Source organism: Mytilus galloprovincialis, chromosome 8 (assembly GCF_965363235.1).
Source record: "Mytilus galloprovincialis chromosome 8, xbMytGall1.hap1.1, whole genome shotgun sequence".
Classification (NCBI taxonomy): Eukaryota; Metazoa; Mollusca; class Bivalvia; order Mytilida; family Mytilidae; genus Mytilus; species Mytilus galloprovincialis.
This window is the reverse complement of record NC_134845.1, coordinates 39,727,227-39,746,637: the sequence shown is the minus strand read 5'-3', so window position 1 is coordinate 39,746,637 and position 19,411 is coordinate 39,727,227. Positions and strand designations below refer to the sequence as shown.

General features: G+C 33.2%; 1 protein-coding gene across 1 annotated transcript in view; it reads right to left on the bottom strand.

Annotated features, from left to right (window-relative positions):
* Positions 1 to 11,759: 11,759 nt before the first annotated feature.
* LOC143041910 (eukaryotic translation initiation factor 5B-like) overlaps positions 11,760 to 19,411 on the bottom strand; it is a 71,697-nt gene continuing 64,045 nt past the window's right edge. Inside the window, exon 26 of the mRNA XM_076214048.1 lies at positions 11,760 to 11,904. Within this exon, the coding sequence (XP_076070163.1) occupies positions 11,797 to 11,904 (108 nt within the window). The 3' untranslated portion in view covers positions 11,760 to 11,796. The remainder of the gene's footprint in view (positions 11,905 to 19,411) is intronic.

The following is a 19,411-nucleotide window of genomic DNA, read 5'->3' as shown; positions in this document are numbered from 1 at the left end:
CGATTCTCCTTATGCAGTAGTTGATGAAACGGTGACTAAAACCGTATGGTCAGCTACCAGTGGCGGATGCAGGAATTTTCGAAAGGGGGGGTGCTAGCCCAGGGCAAAGGGGGGGTGCGGACCCCCGGAACCCCCCCTCTGGATCCGCCACTGGCTACAAAGGGCCCCGAAATGACAAATACAAAACAATGAGAAAACTTTACGATTTAATTTAAGGAAGGATTTTTATACGGTTTATTACAAATCCTTGATTTAAGTAAATAATAATGAACGAAAAAAATATAATATAAAAAAGAAGATGTGGTATGAATGCCAATGAGACAACTATCCACAAAAGACCAAAATGACACAGACATTAACAACTATAGGTCACCGTACGGCCTTCAACAATGATCAAAGCCCATACCGCATAGTGAGCTATAAAAGGCCCCGATAAGACAATGTAAAACAATTCAAACGAGAAAACTAACGGCCTTATTTAGGTAAAAAAATGAACGAAAAACAAATATGTAACACATAAACAAACGACAACCACTGAATTACAGGCTCCTGACTTGGGACAGGCACATACATAAATTATGTGGCGGGGTTAAACATGTTAGCGGGATCCCAACCCTCCCCTAACCTGGGACAGTGGTATAACAGTACAACATAAGAACTAACTATAAAAATCAGTTGAAAAAGGCTTAACTCATCAGATGGACAAAAATACAAGTGGACGTGGCCCGGTACTTATACATCCCGACACAAAAAGACACAATGAACAGATCTGAGAGTACTCGCAGTTATCTGACAGCTAGTTCAAAGCCACTAACAACTAATAAAAAAATCATGCAACTAAGACTAAACTATCAATCCGTACACATCCAACATCCAATGGATTTAGTGTAAAGACGTCATAAACAGCCAGAGAAAAACATGACCTTATGCATAAGCACAGCAACAAATGACAGCCACTGAATTACTGGCTCTTGAATTGGGACAGGCATATGCATACAGAATGTGGCGGGGTTAAACATGTATATATATATTAGTGGTATAGCGGGCGTCCAACCCTCGCCTAACCTTGGACAGTGGTGTAACAGTACAACATAAGAACAAACTGTGATAAAAATGACTATTGAGTTAAACTTTTCGGTCTGAAGTTAGCAGTTATAAACTTTTATATTTGTACTAACTACACTGTTATTAAAAAAGTGAGTCTAAACAAACCTAAGAAAAAAAAGAGTGATGACTTTGAACAAAAGCACGAAACGCTACTTCCTTTCAAATTTTATATATAAAAGAACAAATGTGTTTGTCAGTGGCGGATCCAGAGGGGGGGTTCCGGGGGTCCGCACCCCCCCTTTATTTTGGCCGATCAATGCATTTGAATCGGGACATATGTTTGCACCCCCCCTGCACCCCCCCTTTGCCCTGGGCTAGCACCCCCCCCCTTTCGAAAATTCCTGCATCCGCCACTGTGTTTGTCACACCTGTATAATTACTACACACCTGCCCAACGGATACCCGGAACCTATAAATTATGGGTGTGACAACTTCGGTTATATAATAACAATCCGAATGAGAAGGCCCCAATTTATCTTACAATTTAAAATTATTTTATCCCACGTTCGGATCAAATTCACAGGAAGTCGTTGCAATTTTCCACATAAAAGGTTATTATTCTGAAAAGACTTCTCTTGTCAAAAATGTCAGCCGAGAAAAAAAATATTACATTATTATTTTGACCTAGCGCACCATTTTGATTAGGAGTATAGGGGTTATGATCACAAAAAGTGATATGCATTGTTGTCAAAATTGAACTCGTCACCTATGTTACGATAAATCACAAATTTTTAATCCCCAGCACGTGCTTTGAAAATTTATTGTCCTTATTAATTTCGTAAACTATGACTTAGGTGACTAAAAGCAGAGACATATTGCACGTCTCTGCTCAAGTCGACAGGATGGAAGTAGATTCAGTTTTTATTGATGAGAGCAATTTTCTCTATTTGTTTCTTTTGGACGACAGTGTCAAAATCAGCAAGACTGAAATTTTAATATTAAGGAGCGTTATAAGCATAAATGCGGTATCAACAGTTTTATAAACTTCTATATGGGTCTGTTGACAATATTGAAATTTTACTTGCAATGTTTTGCTCATGTCCGGTTGCATAATTGCAATTGAATTAAGCCGAACCGACCGCCTTCTTCCAATAGCAATTAAAAAACGGCCACCAAACAAGAAACATGATAACGGGATCTTTTTTTTTGTATGTTCTATATGTTTTAATGTTCACTAATTGTCGATGATAACTGCAGATTAATCAGACGCAAAGATCACTGTAATTCAAATCTAGAAACCATAAAAGATGGTTGTTTTCAATTATAAAGAAAAAGGATGGATGGACTAAACCCAATAACTTGAATTCGCATTTTGGTCCAGATGAGCAAAACATGCAAATTTATTGCGAAAATAGCAATGCAGAGTGAATAACAACTGTATTCAAGGTTATCTGAATTGAAATTGAGTAACTAAGAAAATCTTTTACAGCTGTAAAGCGTTATATCGAAAAAGTAGACTTTTCCCACGTTCACCTCATCGACTCTACTACAAAAGGACGCCAAAAATGTTTGTCCTAAGTCTAACTAAATACCGAAAATTGAAATTTGAATTTCTTTTATCATTAATTTCATGCGACAAATTTTGCAAATGTTCCCATGGATTCAATAGACTAACACTGCATCGGATAACATCTGTTGGTATTGATTTTTTCGTGTGACTTTTCGTTAGTTTACCTTAAAAAGAAATAACTATAATATCAGTTAATAGATGGCTGTCAAGTTATTTTACCTTTGGCAGTATTCATTGTTGACTTTTTCCATTCAATTAGTTCACGAGACAGGTGCCTAGCCGAGGAGAAGGTCGGAAAGAGTGGCGTGGGAATGGAACGTGGCAGGACTTTGGGCGAATGGTTAAGGAAGCACGCGCGCACCTGCTCCTCACAGCAGACGATTAATAAGAAAACTGTTTGTGATTTGATAGAGTGAGCATGGACGAGGGTACATGCTTAACTTTGTAACCTAGGTAATTAGTAAATCTTGAGTTAAAGTAGTATTCACATTTTCCCACGGTTTTAGTGACATGCGGCTGTGGTGAGTTATCTGACCGTGCACTTTATAAATATAACCCAAGAACAGGACTTTCACCCTTTAAACCGGTGCCTGAGGCAATTGAATCACAAGTAATGAAATAACATTTGAAGAAAAAAGAATTATAAATCACAGGTTGATGACCGGTTTGTCTATTTTAAACCGCCAAGCTTATTAGATCTTATTAAAATCTGCTGACTAGTCACTCCACGTGTCAAGCGAATAACGAAATCGTGCATAAAATATGATAAAATACTTAAAAATTATAAGATTTAAAACATAGTATACGTTCAAACATAGTTATAGTATAGGTCTATACCCATATAATCACTTAAAGGGGCACTAGCTGCCAAATTCATTGTAACCGATTTGACTCAAATTCTCATATTTGGTTTAGAACAATGTAAAACATTTATCCAAACTATCAAAAGTCTAAAATAAACAGTTTACAGAGAATGGAGTAGATAATATATAGGTTCGTTTCGTGTGTATTTTAGTCCAGACGCCATCTAATTAACTATCGATTTGACCTCAGATGACCATATAAGCGATGTAAACAAAAATAAAGATACGAATAGATTAAACCAACACGTGCAATTGCATTTTTATAGGTCTGTTTGATTTTATTTTATAGATTAAAAATAGATGTTTCTCATTGTTTTTAACCATATAAGAATGATTTTATGTGCATCGAATTAGTAATCAAATGATTTACCGTAGTTTCACTTTCATTGTTGACATTCTTTTTCTTTAAATAACCAGTACACGTACAATGCATGCGTTGTCAATCTCTAGCTAGGGGTTAACTTGAAGTTCACATGAATACCGGTTAGAATGATGATGACGTTTTCACTTGCAAGTGAATCAGTTAAAAATTATGTTTAATCGCTTATTTCAACAAAATTAAAGGAAATTGATTGCTAAAAGCAAATTATTATTTCATTATTCCAATTTGATTAATGATTGATCTAAAAAAAATCATACTTTATTTTTTTTTATATATCGTAGCTAGTGCCCCTTTAAACAAGTTTTCATAAGTAACGAGAACATCAAAATATGACCCTTATGTTTAATCTTTATGGATTAAGCAACAATGTTAACATCAAAATATTGTTTTATATATAGTTTTATATTGTTTCCAAAACCGGGAATTTTGATGGCCAGATCTTTAATTAATGCAAAATCGTCAAGACAACAAAACACTATACAGAAATTTGAATACCCAACTAAAACGCAAAGTAATCTCATTTGCTCTGGAAGGGTAAGCAGATCCTAATTCACAAGTCACACCCGTCATACGCGTTACTCGTGGTATGACATACAAATTCAATGACTAGTCTTTTGGCGATGTCAAAATCATTGTGGAAAGATAAAACAATCGGAACATAATCTTGGACTTGACAGATAAAATATACGTCAAAGTCTTATTATTTGATTGAAAACATACTGTATTGTCTGTGTGTTGACTTTATCTTGGACTAAAGAAAATATAGTACAATGTATTATGTCAGTCAACTCGGTATCTTGGTCTGACAACAGAAACTATGTGTGTCTCGGAACTCCACCTAGGACTAACTTCAGACAGCAGTATTCTTCGAGGTCAACTGGATCTTGAAACTGAACAGATAATTTTCTGTGTGTCAACTCTGTCTTGAATTTAATCTGTATGTCTACTCATTTAGGACGAGGTATAGACAACATGTAGTTTTCTCTGTGTGTCAACTCGGTCTTGGACTAGACAACACTTACAGAGAGTGTTATGTTTGTCAAACTTTTTGGAATTTTAGATCCTCAATGATCTTCAACTTTGTACTTGTTTGGCTTTATAACTATTTTGATATGAGCGTCACTGACGAGTCTTATGTAGACGAAACGCGCGTCTGGCGTACTAAATTATAATCCTGGTAGCTTTGATAACTTTATATATCTTAAAAAAAGAAATTATTATTCCCTTTGTCAATACCATTTAGGACTTATATACTTTTAAACAGTATTGTCTGTGTCATTTCTATCTTGAACAAAACAAGTAGTACACATTTTTGTTAAGGGTCAGCTGAAGCATGCCTTCGGGTGCAGGATTTTCTTGCTGTGTAGAAGACCCATCGGTGGCATTCGATTGTTTTTTACTCTTTTGTAGGGTTGTTGTCTCTTTGACAAATTCCCCATTCCCATTCTCAGTTCGAACAGATACATACTATATTCACACTCAATCTTTAGATTATGTCTAGCTATAGATAACAGGTAACATTCCCTGTGTGTCAACTTCGGTCTTGGACTAGCCAACAAACACATACTATGTTTTAACTCTAGCTTTGACTAGAAAACAGTTAGATTTCTCCATGTGTCAACTCTATCTCGAACTAGACAAGATATATATTCTCTGTGTCAACTCTAACTTGGACTACGAAACGTTTTTTTTCACTGTTTCAACTGTATCTTGGAGAAGAAAACAGATAGTATTCTCATTGTGTCAACTATATCTCGGACTACAAAACAGATATTATTCTGTATGTCATCTCTATCATGAACTACAAAACAGATTTTATTCTGTGTGTCATCATCTATCTTGGACTGTGTAAAACTGATATTATTCTGTGTCATCTTTATCTTGGACAACAAAACAGTTATTATTCTGTGTGTCATCTTTATCTTGGACTACAAAACCAATATTTATTCTGTGTGTCATCTCTATCTTGGACTAGAAAACAGACAGCATGCTCTATGTGTCAACTTGATCTCGAACTAGACAAGATATATATTCTCTGTGTCAACTCTAACTTGGACTACAAAACGTTTTTTTTCACTGTTTCAACTGTATCTTGGAGAAGAAAACAGATAATATTCTCATTGTGTCAACTATATCTCGGACTACAAAACAGATATTATTCTGTATGTCATCTCTATCATGAACTACAAAACAGATTTTATTCTGTGTGTCATCTCTATCTTGGACTGTGTAAAACAGATATTATTCTGTGTCATCTTTATCTTGGACAACAAAAAAGTTATTATTCTGTGTGTCATCTTTATCTTGGACTACAAAACCGATATTATTCTGTGTCATCTCTATCTTGGACTAGAAAACAGACAGCATGCTCTATGTGTCAACTTGATCTTGGAAAAGAAAACAGATTGTTTTTTCTTATGTTTCAACACTATCCTGCACTAGAAAAGAAAGTATTATCTTTGTGTCAACTTGATCTTTTGACTAGAAAACAGATAACATTCTCCATGTTTCAACTCTAACATGAATAGGACACATTAATAACAGAAACATCTTTCAACAAAATAAATTTATTCATATATTTTTAATGTCATTGACATAAAGAGTAGCACTTATATTTTTATTAACACTGATTTTTCACCATCAAAAAGTATACATGCAACTCCAGGATGATTTAAACAAGACCCATTGTCTTTTCATATATCTATTCTGTACACGAAGAAAAAAAGGTTTTATTTATTAAATAAGTCATGTTACAACAAGAATATGTCCCCAGTACATGGCACTATCATTTTCTATGTCCAGTGGACCGTATAAATGGGAGAAAGTCTCTAATTTGGCATTAAGATAAGAAAGATCATATTATAATGTGTACTAAGTTTCAAGTCGATTGGACTTCAACTTCATCAAAAACTAACTTGACCAAAAACTTTAACCTCAAGCGGGACAGACAGACAGATGGAGGGACGGATGAACAAACGGACGAACGAACGAACACACAGACCAGAAAACATAATGCCCATAAATGGAACATAAAAATACAGAACTTGTGTATGTAAGTAACATTCACAGATCATTTGAAATTTTTTTAAACCAGGATGATTTTAAACATTTACTCAAACTGCATTTTATGCATAAATGACCCACTTATGTTAGTAGCTGATACAAATTACCAATAAATTTCAAAATAAAATTGTATGATAACCTTTTTAGAAATAATGCATGATGAACTAAAATTCATCTGATCTTTTTTCCCTGCAATGTCGGTGACACTCATAAATAATGTATATTTAGGCCAAAAAATGTATACATGTATGTAGTTATATCACTTAAGCTGTACCATTTGTGATTACTTCCAAATGATGGACTTTTAACTAGGGATAGGCTGGCAGGTATAGCAAGTAAACTGCTACACATGGAAGGTTTAATTCTACATGCAAAGACAACAACAATAACTTCTCTCATAAACAAGTAATGTTAGATGTGGAACAAAATTCATCAATTATTTAATTATTTATTTTTAAAAGCAATGGGTGTGGTACATAATTTACCACACGCTGATTTAATTTCCCACATGCTGTACGTCCTAATTTCCTAAACACTGATTCCGTTTATAAACCAGATGCTCCGCAGGGCGCAGCTATATACGACCGCAGAGGTTGAACCCTGAACAGTTGGGGCAGGTATGGACACAACATTTAAGCTGGATTCAGCTCTAAATTTGGATTGTGATTAAATAGTTGACACAGCATAGGTTTCTGACACAGAATGAATGTGGTCTAATGAACTTAAAATATTTTTTTTGCCTTTGAGCAATTCACTGCTGTTGAATATTAATCCTCTCAAAAAAATGTTTGAAGAAATTTTCTTTTTATTTATGAAATCTGAAATCAGAAAAATTTAACCCCCCACCCCCATTTGTTTTCACATCCGCCTTTCCCTTTTTCCAAAACTGATCTCAATTCAAATTTCTAATGGAGTTTGCAACAATAACTACTCATTTAAATACATCATAAAATATTAAAATGTAAAATTTCTAATGGAGTTTGCAACAATAACTACTCATTTAAATACATCATAAAATATTAAAATGTAAAATAAAGTGCTTGTTATCACTGAATGGTAAAGATTGTTTTAATTTATCAGTTGGTAGAAAAAGTGAATATACATTGTATATTGTATAAAACAATGATTTAAGTTGATTCAACTACTATTCTGGACAAAGAAAGATAACTCCAATCAATTGAAAATTTCTTGCTATTGCACAATATTGTGCAATTAGATATTTCTTGCTATTGCGCAATACTGTGCAATTGAAAATATTTGCTATTGCACAATACTGTGCAATTGAAGATTTCTTGCTATTGCACAATACTGTGCAATTGAAAATTGCTTGCTATTGCACAATACTGTGCAATTGAAGATTTCTTGTTATTGCTGAATACTGTGCAATTGAAAATTTCTTGCTATTGCACAATACTTAATATAATAATTTTGGATCCTGATTTGAACCAACTTGAAAACTGGGCCCATAATCAAAAATCTAAGTATATGTTTAGATTCAGCATATCAAAAAAGCCCAAGAATTCAATTTTTGTTAAAATCAAACTTAGTTTAATTTTGGACCCTTTGGACTTTAATGTAGACCAATTTGAAAACGGGACCAAGAATTAAGAATCTACATACACAGTTAGATTTGGCATATCAAAGAACCCCAATTATTAAATTTTTGATGAAATCAAACAAAGTTTAATTTTGGACCCCGATTTGGACCAACTTGAAAACTGGGCCAATAATAAAAAATCTAAGTACATTTTTAGATTCAGCATATCAAAGAAGCCCAAGGATTCAATTTTTGTTAAAATCAAACTAAGTTTAATTTTGGACCCTTTGGACCTTAATGTAGACCAATTTGAAAACGGAACCAAAAATTAAGAATCTACATACATAGTTAGATTCGGCATATCAAAGAACCCCAATTATTCAATTTTTGATGAAATCAAACAAAGTTCAATTTTGGACCCTTTGGGCCCCTTATTCCTAAACTGTTGGGACCAAACCTCCAAAAATGAAACCCAACCTTCCTTTTATGGTCATAAACCTTGTGTTTAAATTTCATAGATTTCTATTTACTTATACTCAAGTTATGGTGCGAAAACCAAGAATAATGCTTATTTGGGCCCCTTTTTGGCCTCTAATTCCTAAACTGTTGGGAACAAAACTCCCAAAATCAATCCCAACCTTCCTTTTGTGTTCATAAAACTTGTGTTTAAATTTCATTGATTTCTATATACTTATACTAAAGTTATTGTACGAAAACCAAGAATAATGCTTATTTGGGCCCTTTTTTGGCCCCTAATTACTAAACTGTTGGAACCAAAACTCCCAAAATCAATCCCAACCTTCATTTTGTGGTCATAAACCTTGTGTCAAAATTTCGTAGATTTCAATTTACTTAAACTAAAGTTATAGTGCGAAAACCAAGAAAATGCTTATTTGGGCCCTTTTTGGCCCCTAATTCCTAAAATGTTGGGACCAAAACACCCAAAATCAATCCCAACCTTCCTTTTGTGGTAATAAACCTTGTGTTAAAATTTCATAGATTTCTATTCACTTTTACAAAAGTTAGAGTGCGAAAACTAAAAGTATTCGGACGACGACGACGACGCAAGACGACGCAGGACGACGACGCCAACGTGATGGCAATATACGACGAAAAATTAAAATTTTTGCGGTCGTATAAAAATCATTTATTTTGGCAGTAGAAAATGATTGGGATAGTTTTATGTCATCAAGTCAGATAAATATGATGAAAATCAAAGCTTCTGAATAATTTTAAATTCGTGATTTGTTTTTGTACAAATTTTTACAAAAATTGACATTCAAGAGATGCATATTTTGTGACACTAAGTACAATGAATACCAGTATGATTTCTTTCAGTTCTAAACGTGAAGACAGTCATTCACGAAACATGCTGACAATATACATATCTAAATACGAAGACAGCCACTCAGGAAACAAGCTAACAAATACCATCTTTTAAACAAACAGAAACTTTTTGCTACTCATCAGAAAAAAAGGACGTTTGGCAAAGGCCACAAAATAAACTTTTCAAAGTCGTGTCAAAAAATTTCTTCCAAGAAAAAATCATCATGTTGTAAACATTTAAGAATAACCACAATCGTTAATGTTAATTTTTTGGTAATAAAAGTTCCAGTACTAAAATCTTGTGGATTGGGAGCAAGACTACTGAACATGAACCAGTGAAATATATTCAATCTGAAAAATATGCAATATATCATATTTTGAGACTTACAAAACTAAATACACCTTATCACTATTTGTCCAAATTACTGGACATCATTGAGTTTCATGACATGTAAAAGTTTGAAGTGATAACAGAAAATGTCTGATGCCACAAAGGAAAAGTGATTGTTTTAGAACCTGAATATTTCAAACATGGAAGATTCTCTGGTAAAGTGTTACAGATTCCCAAATAACAATAAGGTCTATGCAAGATTATGGTTTAACAGTTCAAAAGATATAAACTTTTCCATGATTTTGATGAAAAGGACTTTTGAGACAATGTTTTGACAAACAAAAATTGAAAAAAAAGTATCTCATCTCTAGAACATGATCTGATATATACTGTTTTTGCAAAAAGCTTAAAAATTAACACAAAAAACACTCATTAAATTAGAACTGCAGGCAAACAACCCACAGAGTTCACATCAGTTCTTAACTGTCGATCTTTATGTTAAATATAGCAAATATTCAATATTTTAATATTCATTATATTCACCCAAGGGAAAATAAGACGTCATAACACTGGGTGTGGGAGGAACAAAAATTGTCTACATAATATTGATGAGTAGTAATTAGTATAATAATTCATTTCTGAAAGTCTTATGCTAAATAAATAGTGCGTTTAGGATTAGTAATGCCCATGTTGTTTCACTGATGGAAACTGTGTTGCCTGTATTTCCTTTAGTGACATTGACAAAAGATTTTAGAAAAAATGTAATGTGTTTGAAGAACTGTCTGATCTTAAATAATATATAATACACAGATAATAATTACAGGGCAGAGGCAGGATGTACGAATGTGGTGTAATATTGGTGAGGGTGTGTTGAGGCCTGGAGAGGGAAAAACATTTAGAAGACACAAAATAAGTCTGCTTGTTTAGCAAATTGTTCATTTGAATTTTAAATAGAAACACAATCAGCAATTTTGAAAGTATATTCTGTGTGTTCAGCTGTCACCTCCTAACTACAGCCTTTGCAGTCTGCACCGTCAACCACTAGTCCGATGCCCCAGACTAGTAAATATTGATTTGGACTAGTGAAAAATTTCAAAATTTTATATAGTCATATAGGGACAATTCTTGTTATTGAGTGTCTGGACTAGTAGATGAAGAAGTTTTTGGCGCAGACTGGCCTTGTATGGACAGTATCAATCGAAATGTTTGTAATGTTTGAACAAGATTTCATTTCAAAGCAAAAACAAATGCATACATGTGATTCTACTGGCGGGAGTAAAATTCTCCCTCTTTCCAGACCCTCTTAATTCTTCCCGTTAAATTTGAAAATGACCCACAGAACCCAATTGGGAAGGAACTTCTGAACTTCATGCAGTAACACTTTGTTCATTACAACTTATTTTTTTCTACTTGAAGCTTAATTCTGATGCTTTAACAGGGAAACAAACTTTTTCTATCCAGTAGCTCAACCTGCCAGAATATGACAGATTAACATAAGCACTTAGAGCATGATATTCAACATAAATTCAGAGCCCAACCAAATATTTAGTAGCCTGGGCTATCTGGGCCTGCAACTCCTTTCCCTGCTGATTCTTAAACCATAGTTTTGAGCTTCTGTAGAAATTCATTAAACAGATACATAAGATCACATGTTTATACAAAATTGATATCAATTAATCACAAAATTTGAAAGAGTTTCTTCAGTTCAACCATTAATTGCCAGTCAGACTTCTGCATGTCATCTCTAAAATGGTCCTTCACAGCATCAATGGACTGTCTTGATATCTGAAAAAGATAAGAAATAAAATTTTAACAGAAGTATTCAACCAAATCCATAGGAGTAACATTTATGTTTGTATTAGATACACCCATGAAGGCTTTAACCCAATTGGGTGTTTCTAAGTAACACCATGATTATTACATGGTATCAGTATTTTTATTGTACAGTTTTGAGTAGCAAAAGTTACAGGATCAAGAAAGAAAATTCTGCATCAGTGTTAATTTATTGAATTCGATACTTTTTAGTTATAAAGGGCTGATAAGAACATCCAATTTGTGATACCCAATGAGAACTTGATTTCGTTAAAATTAGGATGGACTCTTTTTTTTTATTCAGACGAGTTTTTAGATTTAATGCTGAAATATATATATTTATGGGCAAAAATGTGAGATTAATTATGATTTGAGATAATGCTGTTTACCAATAATACATTAAAATATTTAAGGTGAGTTTTTTTTTTTGTAACATTGCAAAAAATTCTGAATTTACAGTATATATCTGCACTAAAAATTAAAACTTCAGTATGAACATACAATGATATATACAGGTCATATAAATAACAAAGTATTCTTAAATCAAAATAAAACCACCTATATTTAGATAGGTAAAGCAGTGGGGGTTGTAAACATCAAAATGACATTAATCCTAAATGTGTAAATATTGAACTGTGTCAATATCATTGCTGAATAGTCAAATCTCTTAAGTTTATTTAAACACCCGGACTCCGTCATTCAAGCTAAGACTGGCTACATTGACTTAATCGGACTTTAATTCTCTAACAAACATGTTTTGAATACACAAGACTGAATGTGATGTCCCCCTGCAAGCTAACAAAAAAGCCTAAAGACAAAATGATGGTTTGTGGTTAGATATTGTTGTTTATCAAGGACAAAATCTCCAAACAGTGCATTTAGGCCATTGGTGAGATCATATCTGTGAACTTGGAAATATTAAGTAGTTTAACCATGATCATCAGAAAACCAGTGATTCAGATAGAAACAAATACTAAGTGACATTATTTAAATTTTATAGCACACTATTTCCTTACTGAAGGAACTCATTCAAATATCAGTTCCATCTGTAAACTGAATTTTATGAAAAAAGACTTCTTAATATAGTCGCAACATGTCTTTTAATTGTGCTATAGTAAGGGATGACATCAAAAGTTCAATGAAGGATAAAAAACTTAATTCACATAGTTTTTTCACTGACCCCACCCCTCTTAACTTAATTTGGGAAAAATTGATTGACCAATAGCCTATAGGGATATATGTAAAATCGATTTTAGATTAACAAAACTTGCAGCAATGTTGACCCCCCCCCAAAAAAAAAAAAAAAATTATTTGTTTTAAGTTTTTATCCTACATCGATCTTTTGATGTCGTCCCTAATTTTAAAGGACAAGCAATATAGGGCTATACTAAACTAACTATTGGTCTACCACAATTAATCCTAATAATAGTCCTAGTCCTAGAAAGTAGCGCTAACCTAACTTTATCCAAAATGGAACCTAAATGGTCCTTAGTTAGATTAGAATCTTTTACACACATGACTTTATATTGTTCAACCCGAAATAGTTCTCAAGATAAAAAAAAAATCAATCATTTTTTAAGGGTTAAAAAAATAGACTACTAAAATATTACATGTACATCAAGTACCGGTACATTGGATTGGAGGTGGTGCCATAAGAGTAATAAATAAGCTGTTTTGGTATTTTACATGAATTCAGGGTGATCTATAATTGTTTACATCTACATCCTTAGGTCAATGGTCAATAGTTGTCACCCTGGCAATAAAACCAAGTGTCCATATTTTTATATGGAATTCAGATAACAGAATTTCAGATAAAATTTTAATGCTAGATCTGCACGGGTGCTTTTTATTACGTAACTCTTAAATATTTCATTCGAAATCACAAGGCATATATTTCAGCGAAAGGTTATCCCAAGGATTTTGTTTGACAAGGAATTACATAATCCTATCTTTAATAGTATTTTTCAATATGAAATTACTCAAGCTGAACAGCCACAGAATTTAAACACTCAAGACCACAGGTGCACAAAAAGGACCAATCAAATAAACCCCAGATATGATCATCGATGTCACATCTATTCTTTTTAGAACACAAATTTCTTAAGTGGACTAAATTCCGGACAAGAAGTACTCTAATGACATCATTACTTGTGGGCTGAAGAAAACCACAAAGTTCCTATAAACCCTAATCCTGTTTGAATAATTTCCACAGCGAACTTTTTCTTTTCCTAAACAGATTGTATAGTACTGTGTTATTATCCAACAGATCATGAAATCTTAAATAAAATCTAATAACGCAGCTAAAAGTACCAAAGAACCCTTTAAGATGGTGTTATTTTTCTGGTAGTTTGAATTGAGGGAAATGCCCTTCATAAATTGTGTGCAACACATCACATACAGATTAAATTTATGTATAAATTCCATAATTGTGTTAAAATGAAGCATATGGAAGATAAAAAGTGGAATTATTTACTACATTAGTACTGAATTAATATTTATTGTACATTTTATCAAGTATTAAATTGGCTCCCACTCCTTGCCTAAGAAGTTCATAGTAAGTGCGTCACTTGTTCATATATTATTAATGGAACAATTAATGCAGCTCAATCCCCTTCCTTGTATCTATATGTATAACTCAAGTTTTATACACATAAATCAAGAATTTTCAAGCTTATGGATATAAATTTATAAGGGTAGAAAACTGAACAATTTTGCCAGTCATGCTAAGCAGGGACCAATTACCTTGTTCTAGGATCAAATTATCTAAGCTAGGCACACAAATGATGGAAAAAATTATTTCTCAAATACTGAACTATACGTAACTGATAAAAAAATCTATTAAAAATCAAATTTCATTTGCTCTGGTCCATTAACATCTATGAATTATAAAAATTAATTAGTACAATGCCAAATAAGAGCAACAATCCATTAATTTTTTGTATAAGGGTAGGAAACTGAACAATCTAGTTAGTCATGCTAAGATGGGACCAACCTTTGTCCTATTATCAAATTATTTAAGCCAGGCATCAAAATGATGAAAATTTATATTACTAATAATTTTTTTATTAAAAATTAAATTTTATTTGCTCAGGTCTATTACCATCTATATATTATTAAAATTAATTAGTACAATGTCAAATAAGAGCAACAACCCATTTTTTGTATATATTTACTAATCAACAGAATTTGTTCACACCTACTCACTCCCTACAAAGTACTTAGTACTTAATGCTACCAAATGATATTGGAAAATTTATACAAATGTCTCTCAATTATATCAGAAATTATTCAATTTTAAATATTTGATAACAAACTTAGACTAGATAATTGTCTGTTTTGCTCAATGAAGAATGACATTTGAATAAGATAAACACTAAATTACAAGCAGTGCAGGTAGCCTTTGGTTAATATCGGATAAAGGTTACAAAGTGCTTGGGACTAAGGTGGAGGAAGCTATAATTTATGCTTGTGCACCAATATTTCAGTTTTAGTTTATTTACACCATAGGTACACTATAGGAGGGCAATAAGGGCGGATCATTATTAATGTTTCCGTAATGTTAAGAAAGAGATGAGTGAGTTCTCACAGCGTTCTCACAGCGTGGACAAGGACATTTGATTCACAAAATATCATTTCGATGTGAACAATAAGTGGGAATAACGCAATTGCACAATTTTTGTAGACTTTCGACAGACACAAACACAGGCAATCGTCTCTGGGAAAAAATACTTATATATCTTTATATAAACAGGTATACAGGTTATAATAATTCAGAGACAAGTGACTGTGGTGGCATAATTAGAATAATGGCAGATACTGCCAAAGCACCCAGGAATGGATGTAAAAAGGAAGACTATTCTTCAATTTAGCATTGAAAATCAGTACACCTTTTTTAATTAAGGATTTTAATGGAGAAAAGCTTACTCTTGACATTTCTGTCCCTATTTTGGACTTTATAGCATCTACAAATTTCCTATCAGTGGCAGAAACAGAATTTTTGGAAGGGAAAGATATATTTTCTATTCAAAGGGGGGAGGGGCAAACATCTGCTATCCCCTTCCTGAATCTGTCACCCTCTATCATATATGGTAACTATCCAGGAACTAACAAGTGAATATATCTATACAAACATGTCTATTTGTGTATTTATATTTTCAAATTTGTATACAGTAGTAAACATCCAAATTAAAGTTAGTTGATAAATGTCACATATGTGTCTTTTATCATCCTGCACCCAATAGTTGGATAAGTACCTATGTATGCACTAATATATAGCTGTTTGACATTTTGAAGCAATTTACAAGTCAGTACACATGGCTCATATCAGTGACAAATCATAGTTCAGTACTATTATTATTATAATCAACATAATATCTCCCATAATATCTCACTTCCTATTGCTATTTCTGTGCAAAAAGCAAACCGGGACAAAATATTTAATAGCCATAACTATACATCATATACTCTTGAGACTATCATCAGATGAATTATCTGGAATCTCCAGTAATATTCTGATTAACAGTCAAGTGGAATTGGTACTATAAATTAAACCACAGCTAACAAGTTATTGTCAAGTTTTGCCTCAGCAAATTGAATGCAGAGCTGATCATTTTAATTGATATGTACCAGGATGATCAAGTCAAGTGTAAATGTTGATTTTTTTGTTATTTGATATAAAATCTTATATTTATAGTGACAACAAATATATCCATTAATAATCTGCCTATACATTTCATATTAAGAAAAAGTTAAACATCCCTATTTGAAGATCCTTTAATGAATACTCTAGCACACATATGTACCTCTACTGTGATCCCCTCCCCCTTTCCCCCTAATTAAAGGGGAAAGCTTTATATGGATGGACCTGCTAGATAGGCTTTCTGTTTACTTTTAAGTTTTTCTATTATGATTTAAGAGTTTTATTGTCTTACAAAAAAAATTAGTCTTATTCCAGTGACAAGATTTAAAATTAAACTCAATTTGTAGTCACTGTGACCTTGACCTCAATTGTTTAGAGTTATACATAAGAGGCAATCCCCATGCCCAAATATTTATATATATATGTAGGACTCTAAAGTGCGATAGTCACGCTAAAGTGCGATGGTCTACGCTAAAATACGATGGTGTCTCACGCTAAAGTGTGATGGTTGTTTGTTTGCTAAAGTACGATGGTATATCACGCTAAAGTGCGATGGAACAAAAAGTTAAGATTAGAGGGATCAAAACATCCGAGGTTTAAACATAGTTTTTTTTTTTGCAAAAGCTAGAATGCTAAGGTATAACATATGTGATTAGGCTTCATAATTTACCGATAGGCTAAAGTGATTGTTTCTAAATTAAAGTCATAAGAAACCACAAATTAAAAAAAAATTATAAATAAATGGATAGTTTTCATTTTACAACTTATGTACATATACTTTTTTCTGAGGAAAATTCTTTAATTTGTCCACATTTAGAAGCAGTTTACTTAGTTTTGATTGCTTGCTTCCAGGAAGCAATTCGCCGACATATTTTCCGTATGTATAGTGACCTGAGCATAACCCTCCTCGTAACAAGAGTGCACACACTGAAATGTCTCGCCTTCTTTACTAATCATTGATATTATGTTGAAAGTCCTAAGTATAAAGCTTTATTACAACTGTCACATAAACTTAACATTAACCAAGATAGCTAAACAAAGACCAATGAACCATGAAAATGAGGTCAAGGTCAGATGAACCATGCCAGGCAGACATGTACAGCTAACAAAGCTTCCATACAACAAATATAGTTGACCTATTACTTATAATTTAAGAAAAATAGACCAAAACACAAAAACTTAACACTGTGCATTGAACCGTGCAATTGAGGTCATGGTCAAATAAACCTGCGGGACTGACATATAGATCATAATATATTTCCATACACCAAATATAGCTGACCTTTGGCATATAATATTAGATAAAAAGACCAAAACTTAAAAACTTAACTTTGACCACTGAACCATGAAAATGAGGTCAAGGTCAGATGACATCTGCCCGCTAGACATGCACACCTTACAATCATTCCATACAACAAATATAGTAGACCTATTGCATAAAGTATGAGAAAAACAGACCAAAACACAAAAACTTAACTATAACCACTGAACCATGAAAATGAGGTCAAGGTCAGATGACACCTGCCAGTTGGACATGTACACCTTCCAGTCCTTCCGTACACCAAATATACTAGCCCTATTGCTTATAGTATCTGAGATATGGACTTGACCACCAAAACTTAACCTTGTTCACTGATCCATGAAATGAGGTCGAGGACAAGTGAAAACTGTCTGACGGGCATGAGGACCTTGCAAGGTATGCACAACCAAATATAGTTATCCTATTACTTATAATAAGAGAGAATTCAACATTACAAAAATTCTGAACTTTTTTTTCAAGTGGTCACTGAACCATGAAAATGAGGTCAAGGACATTGGACATGTGACTGACGGAAACTTCGTAACACGAGGCATCTATATACAAAGTATGAAGCATCCAGGTCTTTCACCTTCTAAAATATAAACCTTTTAAGAAGTTAGCTAACGCCGCCGCCCTAGCCGCCGCCGGATCACTATCCCTATGTCGAGCTTTCTGCAACAAAAGTTGCAGGCTCGACAAAAATCCGGTGGTCGCAATACGCATGGATCTGTCATTAAAATAAACAATTATGTGATTGTACATGTTAAACATGTGCTCAATACCCATGCTTTTTTGTTATTTGTTTACTATAAAGTGACAATCGTTAAACTTCGGCTTCAAAACACAGCATTTAATGAGCAGCCATATTTGTTAAATCATAACAGACAGAGAGAAAAAAAAAAATTGACAATTATACGATATATTTGCGTAAAAAATTATAAAATCGTGCACAGAGGACTAAGTTTATGATATATACATGCATTGATTCATGAATTGGATAAACATTATTTTTCACCACTCTCTCGTTTCATATTACTTTAAAAAGACTGACCAAAGTACGAAACAATTGCTAAAAAGGTAATTTATGTGTTGCAAAATATTATATTTTATGTAAAATGAGCGTATTGAATATTTGGATAATTGGTGTAGATTGATGTTACACTAATGGGAACACATCCTCTTACAATCATCCTTTTTACATTACAGATACAAAATTCGATTATTGTCGGAATATGTAACATTTATTTGTTTAATTTAAGTGAGAGGGAAAAGCGATGTTTGCCGAGCTTAATGTTCTCCGTTTTTTGTAGCGACTATACATCCATGTTATATTTTCCTGCAATGTACAAACTAGACATTTGGATGAAAACTTGAAGTTCTTATGAATCAAATATTTGTTAGTTGTCTTCCGGCGTGTTCATTTTTAGTTTGTATAAACGACTGTTAACGTCATAATCCATGTACGTTTCTTACGTCTTTACTTTCGCAAAACATCGGACTTTAGCGTATGGAGGAATCGCACTTTAGCGTAGACCATCGCA